Consider the following 24,757-nt stretch of genomic DNA (forward strand, 5'->3'; position numbering starts at 1 on the left):
ATTTGGAAGTTTAAAACAGAATACATAAGACAGTATCGATGATGGAATTAAGGGGCCATTTTTATTTTCTGAGCTTTATGAATTAAAAGCTCCTTGGGAAATTAAAAAGTGGCTTCCTGAAAACATTACAGCAGTAGCACCAATCTTGTCCACAATCGAAAAGAGACAATTACAATAAAACGAAAACCTTTAGAGCCAGTCAACATCACATGGATGGATTTGTTGAAATAATGTTTCTAAAGTAGAGACAAAAGCAAGCAATTCAGCTAGTTTAAAATAAAACAAAGTACTTTACAGCACAGAAAGACGGCTAATATCGTATCAAGAGAGGCGCTCTGGTCTCTGAGGGTAGAAATGGCTTTGGCACTGCTGGTGTCTCGTCCTGCTGGTCAAAGGAGAGCAGAGAAGACAGGAAATGCGGGGACCGCTTCCTGCCTATAGGGAACTTCTGCCTTCTAACCCCACCCAGCAAGTGTGTAATTGCAGTGGGGCTGGGATGCTTATCTAGTGGGGTGTCCCTCCAGGGAGCATTAACGTGTTCCCAGCAGTTTCTTACCCTGTGTGTCAGGCTCAGCAGCATGGAATGGCCCTTTATGTATGTACTAATTTATTTTAATCAGCATAGCCTTACAAGAAAGATAAGAATTCCCCCATTTTTTAAGAGTTAGGAATGTAAGCCTTGGAGCGGTCGTTACTTATTACTCATGTGACGTATGTACGGGAGCTCGGAACACTTCTTTTTCTTACTGTCTCGCTGTTTCCAGTCAACACTATTCACACAACACATAAGAGGGCTAGAGATGTCCACGACTAAGAATGTTTGGAAACTGTAGCACAGAAAAGGAACAGGATACAAGCAAAGCACAGAATAAAAGAAAATAAATTTAGTTTCAAATAGGTCCAGGTTACTTTATTTTTTCTCCTTTAAGAAGAGATATAAAGGAACTAAAAATAAGTAGTTATTAAAGGCAGTCACTTTACAGCACAATGGACTTTCATCTCTGGACACAATGACTGGGTCCGGTTGCCTTGGAGTTTCTTTACTCACGGTCATAAAAACTAAAGTCACCCGTGTATCACTCCTAATGCAAACTCTAGACCCGAAATTGACATGCCAAAGAGCAGAGAACTTCTCACACGGGACTCAAATCTTTCGAAGATTATTTCTCCCTTTATAACACTAAAAATGACTGTCTTTATCAATGGAGAAGGAGATATCCATTTGTACTTCTGAGTAATTAATTACAACATTTAAGATACTGTCAATTATTCAAGCAATTTAAAAACTTAGAATCACTTCATATATCGCCATCAAAAAATTTCTTGAAATTTTGAGTTAATGAAAAAACCAAAAAGCCCACAGAAATCAAATCTGTCAATTTAAACCTTAATCGCTATTAATTAATTCATTTTGCCTTTGATCTTGGGATAGGGAAGTAAAAGGAATAAAGGTATTATTTTAATTAATAGTTGTCTATGAAAGAAATCACTTCATAATCTCACATAAAACCTATGGTATTATTTCTCAATAATCCAAACTCAGATTGAACTACTAACTCAGTTTAATTAATCCAATTACTATTTCACCATGGAATGTATTTTTAACTTCAATATGAACTTGCTGACACCCTAGGAAGTTATTTCAAACAAAACAGTAAAGGCAAATAAGGAAGACAATTGAGAAGGCAATACTCTGTATATGGACCCTTGCAAAACTTGTTCCTGATAATTGCTGCATGATGTAAACAGATGATTTTTTTAAACATGCAAAACATCAGTCTAGGCATTTGACTTCTCTTAAAACGTCTCTGTAAAGAACAACAGTCAACTAACACAGTGAGTGCTCAAAATAGAATTGCTATAAATGTTTACACGAATATGGTTTTAAATATTTAATGAGCAAAAACAAAGATGGAACAATAAATTATTACATTTTGGGAAAATGGACAGCAGGTAGATTTTCTACAAGTTTTTCTCATTTAAAATCATTCCCAGACTTATCCTGTTAGGTGACTGTTAGCGAGGCTGATTGCTATACTTATGAATTTACACACATACATTCAATTTGAGGAAAAGCTATGGTTCTAATCTCAGTGTACTTCTTAAAAATTCTATGCAAAACTCTAGGATTGAGTAACTCACTTTTCAGAACTCAAATGAAGTTCTCTAACACAGTCTATATCATTTTTACTTTCTTACTTAAAAAGTAATAAATTCTGTAGTTGAAACTCCTTTAGAAGAAATGCCACTTATGTTGCAATAGGTGGGTCAAGTTCAAGAAAACTGGACGCAAGACAGTTTCATAAATGAAGGGTGTCTTTCTTAGCTCTCCTTTCAAATGCACTATGTTCTAATATTTCAAGATACTTAGTACTGAAATGGTTTCCATTTTATATCTAGATCTCTGTGCCTGAAATGGAACAAGATGAAAAACTGTTTTAACTTTGGACTCCTTCCACATTACACAGCTGGTATTCTGTCTGTTGAAAAGAAACAATATTGTTTAGAATTGCTATTTTGGTATGGGTTATATTAAAAATGGCAAAAAGGTTATGCTATCTAAGGTTTTATTTTATTATTGGTGTATAATATCCAATACATGTAAATGGAGAGTACAAAGACTTAATATACCCTTTTTCTGTACCAAACTTATTTAAAAAATAAGGTAAAATGATGAAGACAATTATTTTTTGAAAGAGACTTAAGTTCATAAACAATTACAATAAAGAATTACTAAAAATTATATGAAAGAGTGGTGGGTGATAACTTGAGCTTTAACAGCATATAAAGTTTTTTTAAATGTTTATACATTTGAAGAGAACCTAAAGAGTATACTTTTTAAAATATATTTTCAGGGGTTAAATAGATTTCTTTTCCAATTTTTGTGTATGTTTAAAATTTTTCATAATAAAAATGTTGGAAAATAGATTAATTTACTTGTATTTCACTTTTTTCACATCTTGTTCATTCAAGTATTTCAATAAAATCAATGATTATTGAATAACGAAAAAAGTACATAAGTAGAAAAAAATAACAAAATCCAGCCCTTTCAAAACTTCCTTGAATATTCATAAACTCAATGTGGCAAATCAAAGTACTTAACTTTAGAAAAGTTCTGATAACATATTATATTCAACAATATGATACATGCCATCAGAATAGAACTTACAGCTTTCAAAAAGCTTTATGGTCAGGTTTTATACTGGCGAGCTCTTCTAAACTTTTAAGGTTCGAATGTCTCCTTTGCTAGGTTAACGAACTACTTAAAAACACATAAAAAGTTCAGCTATCAAATTCTGCTTATGAAACTACTTAATATAAAACCCTGAAACGAGCCTGTCAAAAATAGCACAAGAAGAGGAAACATACCTAACTTCACTTCTGAATATAGACAGAAGTCTCAAATAATAAACTAGTAACAAACAAAATTCAATAGTATAATAATCTTCTAACATGACTGAATCAAATATATTCCAAGAATCAATTAACAATCATCATAGAGGGATGGCAGGACCACATGTGATTTCATTTTCTTCTTCACACTCTGTGGTATTTTACTAAATTTACTGTAATAAATATGTCATTTTTTTTTGAAAGTTACATGTTCCAAAATATAAGAAAGTAAAAGTATAAATGCTACTACATCTTTGAGGGAAATGAACATGGCATCTGGTAAGTCACGTGTATGAAGGTAAAATGAAAATTGTCGACTGGGGCAAAATCATATCTTACTGTTTTTCCTGTAATAGCCTACCTCTTTCTGTAGCTGGGAGGGTAAGCTAATGAGTAAGATACACAAACTATTCGAACATTATACTATATTCTCCTCCCATTATGGATACAGAATGAAGTCACAGTGTGTAAATGAGGAGTCATACGCAAATTAAGCTCTGTAAAATACTCTAAAGAATTAGTACATTGGTTTAACAAAGCCATTTAAAGATTTGAAAAGGAAGGCACATTTAGACTGCTCAAAAATGGAAGTGAAACAAAAAACACTTGGAAAATATACTTCTAACATACTCTCATGGTTAAAATCATTTTATAAAGAGCCCTTGCAAATCAAGAAAAAGAACTCAGATGATTCAGAAAATAAATGGCCAACTATTTTTAAAAGTTCAAATTCAAAAGTAACAAATACTTTCAAAAATACTCTCCTTTAGAAAGATGAGAAAAAAAATGATACCTACTCCCAGGAAAGCAGGGAGCCAGGTACTTGAGCATGATGCTGGTGGCAATGTAAACTGGTACAGTCTTTCCAAAGGGGAGCCTGGCAGCACATTCGAAAGCCTCAGGTTCGTGCAGCCCCTTTACCTAGCAATGCCTCTTAAACAAACAATCATGGACATGCACGGCTGCTGTAAAAACGTTCACTGATCCATTATCATAATGAAAACCAGGAAATGATCTAAATGTTCAACAATGAACAACTTGCTAAATAAATTATGATATCGGTATATGGTATAATAACAAATAATGTAATAGTTATTAATATGTGCATACATTTATTAAGAAATAAATAACTGAATAATCTTGTTAAAAACAATGTTACAGTATGATCTCATTTGGGGAAAAAGGACACAATATTTGTATGCATAGAGAAAGGAATATGCTATTTAAAAGTGTTTTTTTTAGGTGGAGAAAATTCCAGATTACCTCTTTTCACTTATTTAGGTTTATTTATTTTTATATCAGCACGTATTTTATCAAAAATAAGAAGAGAACAAAGGAGGAAAAGGAGCTTAAAATACATAAATAATTAAAATTGGACAAACTCCATCTATGGCCACGCCACCCTGAACAAGCTTGATTCAGTCTGATATGGGAAGCTAATCAGGGTCAGGCCTGGTTAGTACTTGGATGGGAGCCCACCTAGGAAGACAAGGTGCTATAGGCATTAAAAATGAAAAAAAAAAAAGGATCGTAAACTGACAAGGTCCTTGCAATCTGTGAGGTCAACCAAGGGTTGCCACGTCTAAAAAATATATATATATGTATATATATATATATAAATATGTGTGTGTATATATATATATTTATATTATTATATGTGTGTGTATTATATATATAATATATGTATATATGTATATATATGTATATATATGTATATATGTATATATATATGTATATATATATAATACACACACACACATATAATAAAATTGGACAAACTCCTTACAATAAGCTGGATCTTAATTCAGGTAACGCATGAGTCCTTAATTATCAAAACTTCCCTAAAGCTGAATCACATGATTGGAAATTCATGCGTGGACCCCATGAAGTTAATTTTTTTTTAATTTACAGTGAATCACATGATCTCTTCTTGTAAGTGTATTAGACAGGATTCAAAATTAAGTCAAACACATATATAAGCTTTATCCTTTATAATAACTCTAGTTTCTCATACAATTTTAGTGAAATTAAATTTCAATAACTGCAAACGATATAATTATATATACCAAGGTTCCCAGTGTGCTACCTGGGTCAGCTTAACCACCTCCAAGGATTACAGCAGGTATCCTGGGCAGAGATTAGGCCCTGTTTCCCAGGTAGATAGATGCTCAGGTTACAAACTGTTGCTCAAAATGTGGCTTAAAGCTGGACATCTCCCTATTGCTAATCTTTTTAAATTTAAAGAAGATTATAATATACTAGACAGTCTGCTTTTATCTCCAAATCTGAGGGCTCAAATAGAATACTGTTTTAGAGATCATTTTTAAATGCATTACTTAATCTGAACCTATGATAAGAAAACACCATATCTAAAAGTTGGAGGAAAAAAACAGCTTTGTCTATTAACAGAAGGGAGAAGATAAGAGAATTAACATTAACTGCATAACTTGTCTGAGGCCAACCCATTGGAATGTGGCAGCACTAAGACCTGAACCAAGGCCTTACCGACTACATACTAAACTCTCAAACATATATTACACCACCTCGTCCCCTTACAAGACTGTCTAATATTCAAATCGCAGATTACATAACCTGTTAAAGGAAAGAACGTACTGTATATATATCTACACTGGATAAGCCACAATACTTGTAATACATGGAAAATAACAGAACAATATTTATGGAACACTAGGTAAATTTTCCTATGCTACCAAAACTAGGAACACACGTGACAAAATCATGTATAGGTAGTACGTGGTTGTCCACAAAAGACAAAACAGAATAAAGTATTTAATTAGCTTAGAGAGAACATTTTCAAAGATCAGCAACAGAGGAACACTTTCCTAAAGAAGTAAATATCATCCCAAATGGGGAGCGTGCTTCACCAAAAAGCTTCCGAGAACTAGAATCAGCCTGAATGCTCTGGCTCTGCGACTTACTAGCTAGTTCCTAGGCAAGTTAATAGAAAATTACAATAACTACCAATTGGACAGTGTTTGAAGGATTAAATAAAGTAAATGTGCAGGGTGTACTTGGCCCAAAATTTAAGTTCCTTTTTCCTGGTTACAGGATAATAGGACAAGGCCAAATGAACCCAAAGGAGAAGCCATTCCTAATTGTTTTCTAGTTCTGGATCCAGGGTAGCCCCCTTTTTTCTTAAGATAACTTCAGTGGGTTTCTACTTTATGACATTTCGCTATTCTACCATGCTTAGGTTCTCACGCTTTTCCTGTCTCTCTCCATCAGAATCAATCCGGGGTCTCATTCCCTTAGAATCCTAATGGTTTGACAGAGAAATCTAGATAAACCACCAAGCCATTATGAAGCAAAACTGTGTAAAAACATGATAATTTTTTTAATGACAGTATTCTGCACTCACATCCTGAGTGGGACATTTGTGGGGTGTTTTCTTTTTCTTTTTGTGAGTGGGGCATTTGAAGTGAGGCACATGAAAGGGCTGTGTCATGACAAGTCTGCGGAGCAGATAGAGCGGGGACAGGAAGGGTCTTGCAGGAACCCACATGTGACTATCTACTTCCACCTACTTATATGCAGGAACTTGCCAAATCATTTAAGCAATCCTCCAATTAACTGCTAAACCGTTTTGTAATTTACTAATACTTTGAAAACGAGAAAAACAACATACATAGAGGAAAAAGCAAACGGCACTTAACATCCATAATGACAGAAGACTGTCTGTCATACTCATTTAAAACTTTTTAACTTCCAAGGCTGAAGTCTTTATGAAAGAAAGTGTTTATGAGGCTATTGCCACCAAGCAAAAGCCCGGTCAGGGGCATAGAGTCTGACCCGGCGGCGGGGCCAGGGGAAAAAAGACGAGCTTGTCCACCGTCCTGGAGTTGGCGAGTTTTGCACACGAGGCAGGGGGATGAAAGACGCAAGTTGTTTTGAAATCTGCGTTAGCTACAGACAGAAGGGGGCAGGAGACAGCGAAGCAGTGTGAATTCTCAGACAGGTGCGTAAATTACTAAGGACGAAGTGCTGGCTCCTTCGTGTTAGCTGTGGGCGTGGGGCGGGAATCCTGAAGAATCAGAGGCTCCTGCGGTTTGATGGGTGCCTGGCTAGTCTTTCTTTTTTAGATAATCATGGAAATAGCCACTTGAAGATTGATCCAAAATTCCAACATACACTCCTGAGTGTGAGCAGTCTCCTGTTGGTTCCGCCCAGCAGTTAACGGATTGACCAACCCCTTTCTGCCTCTTCTACCCTCTGACCCGATGTAATTTAATTCAGGACATCTCACAATTTTCCCCTTGTCACTTGGTTGAAATTGTATTGATAGGTTTAAACAGCACCAAGAGAATAAACAGAAGTGTATAAAGAAAGGTAATTTAGAAATGTAGCACCACGGTGAAATTGAAGATCCCTATTACTTAAATTTAGTTTTAAACCCTAGCTCTAGAAATCACTTCCCTCTCCCCTTCCCCCTCAGAAATCCAGCCTTTCCCCTGGATAATCGGAAACCCCTGAGTCAGCAGAAGGCAGTAGCTGGCACCTTACCAAATGGACCTCTGGCAAGCTAACGATAACACCTTGACCTATGTTTCAGCTCCTGAGCCCTAAGGTGGCACAGGCCCTGGCTACTTCCCCATGACCCCAGGCAGAGGCATGCCAGAACAAGACCTCAGAACTGTCCTGAGACCTGAAGAAATGATTATCCCATCTCAGACCAATGAGCTCCCAGCACAACCCCAAACTCCCTAACCCACAGTGTCTTGTGATTTGTTTCTATATTATCTGTAACCTACATGCCATCGGAGAGTCAACTGGCCAATTCAATATTAAACTGTTTTTTCTTTCTACCCTGCAAACTCCTGCTGGTGCATTTCTTTGGGCCAATGAGCACAGGCAGGCTGATTCAAGTTCAGTATCAACAGCAAAAGGAGAAGTCTGCCACCTGCTGACAGAAAAGCAGAATTGTATACATTTCTCTGCCAGTTTTAAAGAGGAAAAAAATCTACCATGATAAGGTTCATGACATTAGCTTTCAAAAAATTGTTAAACCGAAAATATAAATTACAACCTCTAATTTTAAAAGAGAATAAGGGTTAAAATAAGATTTAAGATTAGTTATATGCTTCTTAATTCAAGAAGTCTACATATTGTGATGCCCGAATTATTTCAAATGCAAACAAAAGAGGGTTATGTGGAAATGATTCAAAACTATAGGGAACTGCTATGAGAAATTAAGGAAAATCTAAAACAGTCTGGAAAAATTACAAAGTCCTGTGGCTTTCCCCTCGACAATCTGACTCTTCCCTGTCTCCTCATGCTCCCCCAGCCGTCTAGGATCGCATTACCTTTACTCCAGGCTTACTTTAATTCCTGCTCCTGAGAAAGGCAGGATGTGCCGCAACACATGCCTCTTTAGCACAGGTATTATTTTGAGTTGCTCATTCAGAGAAACAACAGACCCAGGAGAGGGGGAATTTACATTCAGAAAGGAAATCTCCGTTTGCAAGGTATCTTCTCTGTACCAGTAAGGGAAGGATGGTTTAAGTCAGTGGAGAAGTGCTGACTTAGATCTGTATATGGGCCCATGTGCATATGGACTCATGTTCACCAGACTTTTCCTCCTCCCTACCCCATAACCTTATCTCTTTTGTATTAACTGTAGATGCTGTAATTCTAAATTGAATGAGAATTGAGAGTTATTCATTTTTCCATGGGTATACAGGGACAAAAAAGGGGTTCTATGAAAAGTAACCTCACAGGCGATCTGATCACAATTCCTAACTGGGTAGATCATGGTGGGTAGTCCATGGTGGGTAGTCATGCCCCAGACCTATAATTTTTTAGTAAAAGGTTTCTCTTTGCCTTAAGCAAGCCCTGCCCAATTCTTGTGAATGTGGGTTAATACCCCTTTGAAGTTGAGTGTAACCTCTCAAGAAAGCCCCTAATTTTGTTAACTCTCCTGTAATCCGATCTCCCCTGCTTTCTCCCACCCTCGTGTAATCTTCCTGAGGTTCCCTCCTTAGTTTCAAATGCATTTAATAAACTGTGATAAGCAGGGTAGGGCCTGGTTAGTACTTGGATGGGAGACTACCTAGAAAGACCAGGTGCTGTAGGCGTAAAAAATAAAAAATAGGAGATTGAAAAATGGCAAGGTCCTTGCAATCTGTGAGGTCAATCGAGTTGCCTCGCCTAAAAAATAAATAAACAAACAAATAAACAATAAACTGAAACTGTCATTCTCCAGAGCATCTGAGATCTTGCTTTCCAGGCAACTGCCCTCAGTTTTGGCTCAAACAGACTCTTATAAAAATTCTCTACAGATTTGGACATTTCTTATGTTGACATATATATGTTAATAAACTTCTGTTTTGTTAAAAAAACAAACAAACAAACAAACACAGGTCCAAAATGGTGTCACTCTTGGTAAAAACCCATGATACCAAACCCATATTTAGTACCTGATGTAACTGAATTTTCAACCTGTCTCAGAAACATAATCAACCGGTATGACTGTCCTAGCCAAGCACCATATAAGGTCATCTGACACACAGGCCCTCCCCATCTGCTGCAGAAAGAGGCAGCCCACTAAAAGCCCTCCTTTATTCCTCCAGGGAAAAGATGTCCCAGCCCCCAAATGATCCTTTTCTTTCAGTAACAGCTCCCTTGCCCCATCCTTTTTCCTATAGAATCTTTCTATTTTGTACAACCCTTGGAGGGCCCTTCTAGTTGCTGAGTGGGATGGTGGCCCATTCATGAGTCACAGCCCATTAGATCTTCAGATTTACCTGGTTGAGTTTTGTTTTTTAACAGTTCGCTTTTCTCTTGATAGTCTTTTGTTAGAGGACTCCCAGAGGAGAATTTAGAAGGGTGGAGGAAAAATTATTTTTCCCTCGCCTACACTCAACTCTAGATTAATCATACTAAAATGTGTTCCAGATCGTCCTCACTTATTCAAAAACGAAAGTATTTTTAGCAAATTCATCACAAATGTTTTACACGTATAATAAAGATGTTTCTACAATGTGGTCCCAACATTTAAAAATGTTGTTTTAAATTAACCAATTCTTAAAAATATACAAAATACATATTCATGATGTTTCAAACAGTATGAAACATTAAAGGATGAAAAAGCTGAAGCCTCCTTAGTTCTGTCTGTCCTCACCAGGAATAGCTAACAACTTCCGGCGTAGTTTTCCAAGAATTTCCAATGACATACAGCACATTCAAGTGTCTCTCTTTTGGAACCACAACTGTTTTACAACTTGTTTCTTTCCCCAAGTTACTATCCTTCAAGCTTTTAAAAATGTTAATGCATACACATTTACTTGTTTTTAACAGCTGAAAGAATTTAATCATACAAATGTGCCAGAGTTTCACCATACATTATAATTTATTTAGTCAATGTATATACATACCACCCCCAACACAGTAAATAAAAATGCCCATTTTTCTACATCCTCACTTGCTTTTTTTTCTCTTTACACAGTAATTGATTGGCAGACCCAGTTTTGATGATTTTTGAGCAATTAACTGAGTTCCAGGACTTCTAAGATTTGTAATTTTGCTCGGAGCAAGGATTTGAATTGTCTACTTCAATGCACGCGTCGATGTTCAGCAGGCGGCAGAATCACGAGGAGGGCTGGTTAAAGCGGACAGCGAGGCCTCCACTCCGGGACGGTTTCTGATTCAGTAAATCCAGAGGGAAAGCGAAACAACAGGTGTCTTACAAAGTCCCACGAAATGCTGCCGCTGCTGGTCAGCACCTCTCTGAGAAGCACTGTCTCTGAGAAGCACTGGTATGCTTCAACGCTACTACAGGATAAGAGTTTGAAGATCTCATCCTTTAAAAAAGAAGGCTTGCCCATCTGCATTTGTGACAGTTTATAAAGCCAGCTCTCATGATGTAAAAAACTGCCCTATTGTTCAGCGGGGTACGTACCCTCACCCCCTTGAATCACTGGCTATTGTCATTTAATGATGAAAGTAAAAGGATCTAAGGATAGGATCAGGCTTTTAGCCAAAAAAAGAGAATGTGGGGATGAATTTAAAATGTTAAGGTGGCTCCATCTGTTATGTGAATGGATTCACAACAAAAAAGAATAAGGGGGAAAAAAGGAATTAATAAAACTAGGAAAAAAAAGAGTAAGAGAAAAAGAACTAATAAAACTGTAGGAAAAACAAACAGCGCCGCTTTAAAATGGAGCTGGCGGCTGCCGTTCCAGGGGGACTGTCTCTCATGTCGGACTCCTCAACCCTCTGGAATGACCCTCTGGAATGTTATGACAGGACAAAATAACCTCTGGGCTGGGCCTAAAGCGACACTATGCCCCGAAGAACTGTTTGGGAAAATCACGACGCGGATGTTATGATTACTGGACTGAATTCAAAACATCATATAGAATTAGTGTCTCTGTGTTAGCTTATCTACGTGGACGGAAATGTCTTCTCTAGATGTTACTGTTCTCCTTCCCTTTCTCACAGATACCCCTCGCCTTTGTCTCGTAATTGGAAGACTATTCAGGCTTCTGCCTGAACCAGTGCTTTCCAGATTAGCTATTCCTTTTTATCTCAAATAAATGCTTGTTGCCTCACACTTCGGCCTTTTATTTTTAAGTGAACATCTACAAACGGTTTTCGCAAGTATTCTCGCTAACCTAAAAATGGCTCACTAGTTAGGGAATCAAACTTTTCACTCAAGTTGACAATGTGGTTCACTTGTTCTTTAAGGATAACACACAGGAAACGTGACAAGTGCAACTTGAAAGGACAAAGTCATATGCCTGGTACAAACATTTTCATACTTGCACATTTGAAGATTCAAGATCCTTTGCCAATGTTAAGAACTGAATGTATTTCCCTTATATTACAAAACGTTTTATTTCAACTGAATCGATCATGATTGTTAACCTTCAAATACTGCCACATCCGTCACACCTTACCCGATGTCATCTCCTACTTTGCAATCCACGAAGCCTTTTATTGTTTTTTCAGGACGTTTATACTCATTCATTCTAGAAGTACTGAGAGTTAGGACTCTAGCTGTTGATCTACTTGTGACACTTAACTGGAAGACCAGCTTCTACATCTCACTAGCAGGTATGAAGGCAGGGGCCATGTCTCGAGAACGACTTAAGATCTAGGTGTTAGCTGTGAGAATGGGTAAGTCTTTACTCTTGGGGTGGAAAGAAGATCAAAGCTATTCTGAGTTTGTGGTCTCTACTGTTACATTATCAAGTACTTGGAATAGCTGGAATGCTCTGTTTTTCGACCAGCTAACTAACCACCTGTAATATTAGATTACACACGAGTTTTCCTTTGATCACATATCACGTCAAAATTTACTGAATGGGAACTGATATGGGAAAAGAAGGGGCGGTCTGCTGTGGTGTGGCAGACTGCTGATACCTAAGTGATGCACACCTTCTCTTTTCTTACTGTTGGTTCTGTTTTGTCAGAAGGTGGCAATTTATTCAACCTAAGAAAAAAATCTCCGCTTCCCTTACAGTTAGGGTGGCCACATGACACTGTTCTCTCCAATGACATGTACAGAGAAAGTTCTGCTTCCTGTGAAATAGGTATCTTCCTCCCCGCGTCCTTCTCTCTTCTGCCTGAAAGACAGCCATGTTGGCTAGCACCATGACAGCCACCTCTCGACTATGAGAGAGGCCAACAAAACGTCAAGACTTCGCCTTGACAGCCTTGTACTCCCTAATCAACACCAAAAACTGCCCACTTTGGGAATTCTTGTTACATTAGAAAAATAAAGTATGTACTGTTTATTGCACCTACTGTTTGGAGTCTCTGTTTCTCTTAATCAAGTGCAATTAATAAAAAAGAAGACTAAGAAATATGTACCAATCTAGACTCTTGAGAAACAAATACAACAGTAAACAGTATACGAGACATGGTATAAATTGTTAAATTTTGAGGAATCATCGGGAAATGCCATAGGAATTCGGGGAATATGCATCATAAAACAAGGCAAGAATTCAACACAGGTCCTACACAGTCATATATCTGAGTACTGATATGAATTATACGGGCGTTGGGACACAGAGATATTGTTAAAGCCTATGTGATGGTGTTGATCCGCTAAAGCAGTTACTTAAATCTTGTTTTCCCCCCAAACCTCCCTTTTCTAAGTATAGACTCAATAGTGGGCTTTCCACTTAAGTATAGCATCCAGAGAACATCTGATACCATCTTGAAATAGAAAAAAAGGAAGAAGTTTTTGTTAGAACTTGATCTCCAGGAAGGAAACGCACTATATTACACTATATATAACGTTTCAGAAACAGCACTAGCTATTTAAGGGGTAACTCTGATGTTGACAAGGAAGCCATAAATAGCTGAGACGCGTTTGAATTAGAAAGGACGATTTTAACTGGTTGGGGAGCTTCGAGTGACAGTTTCATCTTGCCTACCCTGCTGCCCAAATAATTCCCACCCTCCGCGCTGCTCTTTAGGGAATAATGTTAATACTACACATTTGTTCTGGTTTTGTGCTTGCATTTTATTTCCTTTGACAGACACTTCTACTTTGGGAGCATTTAATAAAGAGTATGAGAAGGAAGAAATAAGTAAGATTAAACCAACTCTCTTTTTTGGGATTAGTTTCCCATTACAGAAAAATAAGTAATTTACTGGCAAAAAATAGAATTAGAATATATTCTAGTAATGCAGGAGATCCTAGTGTGGGGGACCAGAAAGAGTCACCCCAAGATGTGCCTCTGTGCTATGTATGCAGACTGTTTTGAGCCTTACCCATAAGAAGGGATTATCAGAGATAATCTCTTTGACCTATCTCTAGGGCAGGGCAAACTTCCAGGTACTTAACATCTGCTCTCAACATCTCCCAATGACTCTTTGAAGCTCCAAGTCACCTAACCTCATCCCTGGCTCAGAATGTCTAATCTGCCCATTTTCCCTTTCTATCTCTAACCTGCATGTGGCAGTCTCTGACTCTCTCATGTATGTGGGGTTCCCATACACATGCATTAAATATGGTTATTTTCTCTTGCTGATCTCATGTCTATTTGATTATTAGACCAGCTGGAAGAACCTTGAGGGTGGAGGAAAGCTTCTTCCTCTCTACATTAAGGAAAGCAGTTTGGATGTAAAATTGAGAACGAGGTGCAATTTAACAGGGGAAATTAGGTCAACTGGATGGAGGTACAGAATGAAGTAGGCAGAGGCAGGTAACGCAAGGCTGAAAATAATAAGTTGTGATGTGAATAAGATTATGCAGAAATAAGCAACTATAGATCAGTGAGTACCCTCTTTCCGAGACAGGGATGCGCCTTACAAAAGGCACCTGTGCCCGAGTTCCCCATTCCCGGCCTTCCTCTCCCCTCTGCAGCTTGGCTCCAGTGATTTCTCCGCTCTTCCCTCTCACATCTTTAGTCTCTTGCTTTTCACTGCCCTTCTGCCCGTCAACATGCTCATGTGCCGACCCCTCGAAAACAAAACAACATCCCCGGCCCCCTCCCCCCCCCTTCTTGTACTCGACAATCACTCTCTGGTTTTCCTCACTTCATTTTTTTCTAGTGGCCGCTCGGCTCACGGCCACAATCGCCTCAGTCCGACTTGTGGCCTCCGCAGTCAGACGCTGCGGATCCTGCCGTCCTGTGACCCCACCCCTGACAGCTGTCTTCCTACTGAACGCTCCTTGGATGTCGGCATTCTCAAGTTTTCGCTTTTCTTCTCGCCGTAAGATTATGGATGAGAAACCGTATCCATTCCTACCATTACCATTGGGAGCCTAGACATTTCTGGAAATCCTGTTTCTAAGCCCGGTTTACCTCCTGAGCTCCAGCCCCACGTTTTCAGTCGCCTTTGGTAATGACAAGTCGCGTGTGTGTGACGTCACTGCAGGCCAGGCACTTTTCTCAGGACCGATATTAACTTACGGACATTTCTACTTGGCTATCTCTGATCACCTCAAATTTACCATGACGAAGTGAACTTATCGTTCCTTAGTCCCTTGCCTCCTCCCTTGTTTCTTTTGTATTCTAATAACGCAGCCAGTATGACATTTTACCTGGCAACCTCATCCCTGTGATTAATCTATTTAATAATCATAATGATTAGCTCTCAAATGATAGTAGTTATGTTCACTGTGCTATCGCGTTTCATCTTCACCACGACCCTATGAAGTACATACTGTTATTTCCCAATTAATAGATGAAGAAAAGGACTCGGGGACTTTAGATAACTGGCCTCAGATCATAGTGCTGGATGAAGCAGCCCAAATCCCAGCCAGGTTGGCTGGTCGGACTTCGGAGTTTGTGCTGCCACAAAGCCCCTGTTGATTTTATTTCTGGAATGCTTATCCTTTGATCCTTCATTTCCTGGTCCAGGCCCTGTTCATCTTTCAGGAGGAATACCGCCAATATCCTCAATTATTTCCTTCTTCCTTCATTCCACTCCATCTTGTCTGTTATCTTCATAAAACACAGTTTGGAGTATGCAGTTATCCTGGATTTTGGGGGTTTTTTTTTTGGCCACTTCTGAAACTGTAGGGGAAGCTCTTCCCAAAACATCACTGCCATCTCAAGTAACATGAGAAAAATATTATAAGGCCAATTGGAGACAAATATTCAAGTCCTTCATAGCAGAATCTTATAAGGACACAGTAATATTGGATTATAGCCCCTCCCTAATAAACTTCTTTTAACTTAACCACCCCTGTAAAGACTTCGCCTCCAAATGTGATTACATTCTGAGGTACTGGGCGTTGACACATCCACATATGAAGTTTGAAGGACACAATTTGGCCCCTAACGAAAGATGACATCTAAAAAAATCTTTACAGAATGTTAGACTGTAACAGGATGTTAAATTCTGAATCTTCCTGTTTGGGTTCAGTTCAGGAAACAATGTGATAGGTATTACACTTACGGTGAGGGGAGGAAATCCCCATGTCTCTCTTTTAATAAGGAAACGGAGAGAATTGGTTTCATGACTCTTGGGCCCTCGCCTACTTAAAAAATAAAAAAAATGTGAAAAGGGTGAAAGAGGAAGCCATCTTTCAAGAGCTGCTGCTGTGCCTGTCTGCCCTCTGCCTCAAGGGGGTGAGTACGGGAGAGCTACCTTCTCGCCAAGCCAGCAAGAGGAGCCTTCCAGACCTTAACGTGTTTGCCATGGAGGCCTGCTGCGGGACCCATGCTACAGAGAGATATGCAGGGGACAGACGTGGCTCTGTTGCGCATTCTCTATTTTTTATAGTTGATAACGCGATATTGCATAATTGATGTTTGCTAAGAGTGTAGAACTTAAATTATTTTTCTCACCAAAATAACTAAATAAAAAGATAAATATGTGAGGTGATGGATGTGTTAATTAATTAGAAGGGGGGAATCCTCTGACAATGTACAGGTATATCAAAGCACCATGATGTACATTTTTAATACCTTACAGCTTTGTTAATTATACCTCAATAAAGCTGAAATTTGAAAAAAGTAAAGAAGGAAGAAAGAAAAGAGAAAAAAGAAAAAGGAAGGAAGGAAGGAAGGAAGGAAGGAAGGAAGGAAGGAAGGAAGGAAGGACAGATAGACGAGAAAGAAAGGGAAAGAGAGCGGCTCTGCGGCAATGGGCCTGTGTCCCAGAGTCTATCAGAGCTAGAGGATGAGTAATGTTTCCCAGATTGGGCGGGGACCACACAGGAGAGAACCAGCCAGGAACCTATTTATATCCAGTCTAAAAGAGCCACCTGAGAGGGAGGGATTTCAAAAGCGAGAGTGCATGCCTTAAAAAAAAAAATCAGGCTGAAGGAGAGTGGAGTGTGAGAGAAAATTCATTGCCACTTTAAGGGGCTGTAGTCAAAGGATAAGAGAAGGTCAACCGTAAATATCTTGCAGGTCCAGAGAACACAAACCTACAGAGTCAGATAAGAATTTTCATTTCTTTACTTCCTCAAAGCTGCTCCCTTCCCCCTACACCACTGACCCAAAAGTCTCAAGGAAAGCCAGTGGGGGAGGAGGAGCAGCAGAGGAGGGCAAGGCTGGCTAGGACCTCCTGCCCCATCCCAGGTCACCAGCCACTGTTAACTAGGAAGGAGAGACGGACCTGCAGTAAGCCATGGCCTGGGGTGGTGGTGAAGTCTGCATTACTCAGGATAGGTTAGGTGCAGTAACAACACAAAAATCTCAGTTCCTACACATACAAAAAAAGTTTATTTTTCAAAAAGCTTATTTTTCGTTCACACGAAGTCTGCAAAGTCCGATATGGGCCCCGATGGCCCCTGAGGGCAGCCGTCCTCCCCGGACCAACGGGCGAGCCCCGGCTGCTCTGATGCTCTGTGATCCCCGTGTCCACATGATGCTTCGAGGTCAGCCCCAGCAGGAAAGACCATGGACAACTGTGTGCCCGCCTGCTCGCAACTGCACTGGCCCAGAAATCGTGAATAATGGACTGACTTCTTGTGACTTTAAAATGCTGTCTTTTACCTAAAAGTGAGCAAAAACTTTCGCCAGAGGTAAGAAAGATTACCAACACTGAATAAAATTTAAAGGGGTAACTAGAGAGAAAAAGAAAGTTGTGTTTTATTTACATGCCTTGCAACATGTCTATTCAACATACAAATCACATCTTTAGAAGAAATCTTAGAGATCCTGCAATTTAACTCCATTTTTTTTTTTATAACAAAACCTTTAATCTCTCTAGTTTAAAGATTATAATTCCATTTCCCTGGGTGAGTATGTGAGGCTGGAAATGTCTGTTCTCATCAGCTAGCTCTTGCTGTTTACTGCATAGTCTCCTGACTGAAGTCATTCTTTTCCATAAATGTAATTTAGTTTGAGATCTATATATATTTTAGCTTTTAAACTCCTACAGGGAAAGGTCTGTTTCTAACTTACATTAACCCCAAACAGAAGAATGATGGGCCTTCAATCTGAAAGTCAGTTTTAGAGCTTTCTTTTCACACCTTAGACGAAAAAAAATTCTCAGCTTTCTAAAATAACTTCAAAAGCACAAATTAAGCACAGGGGATTTTAAAGAACTGGAAAAATTGGTAAATTTGCTATCAATATATTAAAAGTATTACATTTTCTGTCCTATATGACATTAAATTTTCTGGATTAGTCTCTGGAATAAACACAATGGAACACCAAAGTCTAACTTCCTTTGCTGAGAGATCAAAGTAGCTTTGGGTAGTCAAATTCAAAATTTAATAAAAACATATAAAACCCACACTTTTGTCTAACCTATCTAACAAGAACGATGACTAAAGAAAGGAGGGAAAACTGAGATTCTTGAAGCTATAGAAAGATTGAGCTCTGTAGAGGTTAACTGTGGGACAGGAACGATATCATTCCCTCACATATAACTGGTAAAAAAACTCTGCAAGATTTCTATCACCACAATCCAGGAAGAGTTCTTACAAATAGCATGTATGTGTGCTCTCACACATACACACACACACGTAAAATAAATGTTTTTACTTTAAACTAATTTCTTCTTGAAAGTGATTGCATCCTATCTAGAAAATAGAAAGGAGTTTGATCGGTGCTGTCTCAACCCCCTGATGACTAACCAAACACATTTTCGAACGGTGTAAACATTCTCCATAAGTGTCTTCTTTAGAAGTCACATTTTGTACTCAAATTTGGACACTGCTGTCTTTTTCATCACTAACAGTTTTCTTTAGTTTCAAGTACTAGGTTTTTCTTTTATGAGGAAAAGCCACAGTTCCTACTACTTCTAGAAAATTTTATTATTGTTAATGCTTTTATATTTAAGCTAAATTAATGTGAAAGCAGATGCTATCTATAGAATACAAAATATGAAAGCAATGTCCATGAATAAAAATCAACCAAATAAAAAAAATAAAGTTGTCATGTATCTTTCAATATAAAAGTTCTATGACACATAGGTGTGATTACATTCTCCAGGCTTAGAGCCTCATCCTTCGAAGCCTAAACTCTGTTGGAGTGGGTTTCTCTGTCTGGCAGTAAACTTGTAGTCGGTGCTCAGACTTTGTTCTAGAATCTTTGTTTTTATGGAGAAAGTAGCCATTCCTGGCTGAAAAGGTCTCCTCTGAGAAGAGATACCCGAGAGGGAACTGGTCGTATCTGAGTAGGTATGCTTGACTGGAACGGGGAGCTAAACTGAGAAGTGATGGTCGACGGATACGAGGAAGGATTTGATACCATAAGAATCAAAGAGGGAATTGGGGGAGGAAGGAATCCAGGCTTACAATGATGTCACGCCCAAATATCGGTTTCATTTGTGCGAAATCCAAGTCCACGTGTATAAACTTGTACATACATGTTTGGCAACCTTAACCTTTTTAGCCCGGTTTATGAAAAAATGCAAGTCATCCTCATTGGGCATAATTAGAAAAATGTTTTTACACTGAAAGCTTAGCAGAGAAAAAGAAAGATGGAAGAAAATAAGACCAGTGGCTGAAACTTACACCCACTAGTGTTTGTACGGAAAAATGATGGTAAGATGTTCTAAGACGTTTTTATACTTCAACACTTCTGGTACCAAATGTGTGGGTTTTTTCCCTCGACCAACCAATTCTCCAACTCTCCAGACAATTCAATTCTGATACTATCTATAGTGTCTGATCTCATGAGTTAAGGGCTCAGTGCCCCAAGTCTGCCCCCACTTCAGATGCCAGTTGCAAGTCCCAGGCCCCCAACCATACTACTTCTGACTGACTGGTATAAATTTGAGGGTTCCCATAACCCCCTCCTCAGGTTCCGCAATGTGCTAAAACCACTCACAGAACTCAAGAGTGCTTCACTTATGGTTACGGGTTCATTATAAAGAATACAACTCAGAACAGCCAAGTGGAAGAGAAACACAGGGCGAAGTGTGGGAGGAGGGGTACAGAACTTCCATGTCCTCTCCAGGCAGGCCACCCTCCCAGCACCTTGAGGCAGCCACCAACCTGGAAGCTCTCCTTTAGGGGTTTTTATGGAGGCTGTTATGTTGGCCGGATTGATGAAATCACTGGCCAGAGGCGAAAAGCTCAAATTCCAGCCCGCTCCCCCTTCTCAGAAGGGGAGTGTGCAGAACCACTGCCAGTCCTAATCTTCTAATAAATAAATCATGCCTTGATCTTTATGGATGGATACCAGCCCTAACCGAGGAGCCGTCTGTCCCGGGGCCACCAGATGGCAGAGTTCAACTCATCAGCATACAAAAGACACTCTGAACACTCCCCAGAGTCCAGGTGTTTAATAAGCTGTGTACCAGGGAGCTAGGGCAAACACCAAATATGTATTTCTTATTGTATCAGATACAGAAAACAAGGAATATCTGAGAAACTGTTAAAGCCACAGTGAGATACGGTCACAGGATGACTAAATGGAACGTGGTCTTCTGGATGGAATCCTGGGACAGTGAAGGACATTAGCTCAAAACAAAGGACATCTGAACAAAGCATGGCTATTTTAAATGTATGAATATGTAAATTTTAGCAAATGTTCCATACTAAGATGTTAGTAGTAGGAAAGACTGGTTGTAGAATATAAGAGGACTCTATTTACCTGCTCGTTTTTTTTTTTTCTGTAAATTTAAAATTATTCCAAAATAAAGTTTATTTAAAAACAAAGTATACTGACTATGTTAAATTAATTAGTAGTCTTAAAGAGATTTGGGCACAAGGTAGAGAAATCTACCTAAACTAGTTCCATTAAGAGGTAGGGCTGGTTGTTACGTGGTCTCTGGGAACACACAAAATGATGAATAATTGGGCTTGGAAGGAAAGAAACAGCAGTTTCGTGAGAGGGCTCCCTGAGCTCGGAAGCAGGCCTCCCGACTGGCTTCCGCTGTGTGTTTAACCCACTGCCCTACCGCGGCGTGCACAGCCCAACTCCCCTGTGTCTCTTAAACTCTTGAAGCCATGCATTGTCTTAAACTCAGTGTACAGAGCAGAAAGAATTGAGGACTCTTTGGACTTTAGGAAATAGATTCCATGGGAGCCATGATGGCAATATCAACTGGCGCAGAATGGGAACACCTTTAAGGTTTGACTGAAACGCCCAAACCACAAAAATGTCAGCCGGGCTGCCGTCCATAGGCCGGTAGGCCTTACGATTCCACTCTGTAAGGACCATACAAGCTGAACACCTCAGATGCTCACGCACGTCCCGAGGTCATCACAAAGGGTACACGGAGAGCTGAAGCCCGACCTTCCGTCCATGGTAGCCACTGGCTTGGTACGGATGCGGAACCATCCGTGCCAACGGTCGACAGAGCTCGCTTTGGAGACACTAAGGACTTTCATCACTTTGCTGTTGCCTGAGACTCTGTTCTTCCCCTCTGCGTTATGTGGATACCTGATTGCTTTATCTGGGAAGGTTCCACTCATTAAACTTGGCATTGTGGAAAGATGCGAATGCGTTCAAGGACGTTACTTCGGTAGCCGCTTTCCTTGCTTGCAATGCCAGTGCCGGAAGTCACTTGTTTACCAAGAAGGCTACTGATAGGCCCAGGTTGGTTAGGTGGTTACTGCTGGTTCTATTACCTGTGACCAGTGTGAGATACGTGCACTGGATATGCACAGGTTTGTACAGCTTCGCTAAGGTGGGGCTGTTCAGGGGCGAGCAGAGCATGCCCCCTAAAAATACAGCTATTACCAAGAGAGAAAGCAAGAATTTGAATACAGGTCTTCAGATTCCCAGTCAAATGTTTAGCCCATGTGAATGAAGTAAGCCATTAAAATTACACGTTGAAAAACACCAAGCTCTTTTGACTTTTTCCTTTTAATAGCTACTAGAACTCTGCACAAAAATTAAAATCTGAATTAATAGAACATTATACCTACGTATATGTAAAGAGCAACTGATTTCTATACAAATAAATAAAGTTGGTCTGCCTGAAGGGCTTTCATTATTTTTCACAAAGATGGCAAGCTTATGATGGTATCCTTATGACGGTATCATTGTGGGATTTTGTGAAAACATTTTCAGCTCTATTTGGTTTACAGAAGTGATATGACAGCTCAATTCATAGTTTAAGTACACACAGGAAAGTACAGCAATTAGTTTCCTTTACATAAGTATATTACAAATTTTTGATTTGGGGTAAAAGAAAGCCATCAAAGTTCTCTAGACAGGACAGCAACATATACAAAATGAAATTTCAGAGATAAAAACATTTGCTGCTGTGGGTACACAAGTAGAAAAAAGAATAAAAGAATAAACCCAAAATAATTTAATTTGAGCAATAAACAAAACTTAGGAATTATATTGGCATGTGAGACATGTGGGAGTTAACATTTTTTTTTTTTTTTTTTTTTTACTTATGGTCATGGAAAATATTTCTGTATTCAACCTGCAGGCAATAGCAACCAACAGGACAGATAAGTTTCTTTGATTGATCAGAACATGTAACTGTGGCTGGAATATTCTAAGTAGTATACGAACCTAAAGTGACTTTTTTTTAATAGAGTGGTAGGTTGTCCACTTATTTGTCATAAAATTTTGACCCAAGATCCTCATTTGGGATCATGCACTTCACTAAGTACATCAGAACATAACTCAACGAGTAATTTGTCGTGATGTACTGACTGACTTCAAAACAAAAATATTCTCGACTTTGGAGGAAATAAAGCTTATAATGTACCTCACATAGAATTCTTGAAAGACTCTATTACAATAAAATTGGAAATAGATTTTTTAAATGTAATGCAGAAGGTTTTGGGGGGGAAATTAACACAAAGATAATACCTAGCAGTTTGAGACAAGAAGAAATAACATTCAAATACAAAATAAACTTCTAAACTCCAACTGGATTAATGGCATCCTTTTAACCACTGATAAATTACATCTTTTCTAGCCTAACTCATCCTAGCCACGGTGCAAAATCAACTCTGTCAGAATTGGATTAGTTGCCATGGTTTCGCAAGATGCAGGAAAGAGGGAGACATCTGTCCAGACGTTCAGTTTAGCTTATGAAAAACGGGTTTTTTTTTGTAGCCGGAGGTAGCTTGTTTCCTTCGCCTATCTGCTGCCTCTGTTTCAACTAGTGACAAAACAAAGGCCACGGGAACCCGAGTGCCGCCGTCAAGAGTCCCGACCAACTCACCGGGCCTGCGGGGTCGCCCCACGCGGGGCCCACAGGTCCCCTGGGCGCCCGCCGCATTCCGGCAGCGCCAGCATGGGAAAGCGAGGCTGGCCGGCCCGCCCCGCGGCCCCTCGCGCGCCGGAGCCGAGTCCCCGCACTCACCATCTCGATGATCTTGGTCTTCCGCCCCGTTTTCCTCTTCAAGGTGAATATGTACTGAGCCAGCACCACCCCCGCCACCAGGGCGCACACGCTGGCGCTCGCTACGGCGCCCACCCGCGCCACGGCCGACCGGTCCATGGACAGAACCTCGTGCGCCTCCCCGGCCGCAGAGAGCAGGTCGCTGGGCCGCGCGTGTCCGGGGGAACCGAGCCCGCGGAGAAGGACGGACACCCCGCCTCCACCGCTCCGCGCGGGCCACGCCCCCACGGAAAGCCCCGCCCACGAGCGCCGCCAGCGGGGGCGGGGACAGCGGGTGGGCGTGGCCTGCGCCAGAGGCCCAGGCGCGAGGCGCGTGCAGAAGCTGCCCCAGCACCGAACAAGGGGTTGTATGGCTTGTGTCTCTTTGCTAAGGAGGACTGGGCAGTGATTCGTTCTAGCCCCACTCAGTAGAAATCTGATTCCAGCATGGCGCTCAGAAAAACCCTCCAATTTCCATCCTCCTCAGCCAGTCCTCAGGACTACGACCCCCAGAAGGCATTGGGGTGCAGCCTTCCAACTTGCGGCAGTAGCGTTGGCTGTAAAGGGCTGTGTCAAACTGCGCACAGCAAAGGAAACAGCAATCCGCAGAGTAAAAAAGGCGACGAACAGTATTTGAGAAGATATTTTTAAGCCATATATGTGATAAGGGTTACTATAAAGAGTATAAAGAACTCCAATAAGTCACCGATAAAAATGAGCAATAGATTCAGAAAAATGGCCAACGAGCTTATGAAAAGATGCTCACCATCACAAATCATCAGGGCAATGCAAATGAAAATCACAATGAAATATTATTTCATACACATTAGAATAAGCATTATCAAAAAACAAACAAACAAAAAACCCCCAGAAAATTACAAGTGTTAGGCTGTGGAGAATCAGGAAACTTGTGCACCATTCATCGAAATAAAAAATGGTGCAATCATTATGGGAAACAGTGTGGAGGTTCCTCAAAAGATTAAAGACATAATTATCATATAATCCAGCAAACTCACTTCTGGATAGCTATCCAAAAGAATTGAAGGCAGATACTCAATATCAGCATTCTTAAGCTCATTGCTGCCCTATCCATAATAGCAAAGATGTGGAGACAACCTAAATGCCCATCGACAGATGAATGGATGAAAAAAATATGGTACATAAAATGGAATACTAGTCATCCTTT

At 39.8% G+C, this 24,757-nt stretch overlaps 1 protein-coding gene across 3 annotated transcripts in view; it reads right to left on the minus strand.

The window, feature by feature from the left end:
* The window catches only part of NT5C3A (5'-nucleotidase, cytosolic IIIA), a 50,353-nt gene extending 26,591 nt beyond the window's left edge, over window positions 1-23,762 (minus strand). Inside the window, exon 1 of one of the 3 annotated variants that reach the window (XM_036231106.1) lies at window positions 23,554-23,762. In XM_036231106.1, coding sequence (XP_036086999.1) covers window positions 23,554-23,691 — 138 coding nt within the window. In that variant the 5' untranslated portion in view covers window positions 23,692-23,762. The remainder of the gene's footprint in view (window positions 1-23,553) is intronic. The other 2 variants (XM_036231102.1, XM_036231110.1) reach the window with 2 other exon arrangements.
* Between the last annotated feature and the right edge of the window lie 995 nt (window positions 23,763-24,757).

Source organism: Rousettus aegyptiacus, unplaced genomic scaffold, assembly GCF_014176215.1.
Source record: "Rousettus aegyptiacus isolate mRouAeg1 unplaced genomic scaffold, mRouAeg1.p scaffold_m13_p_13, whole genome shotgun sequence".
Taxonomy (NCBI): Eukaryota; Metazoa; Chordata; class Mammalia; order Chiroptera; family Pteropodidae; genus Rousettus; species Rousettus aegyptiacus.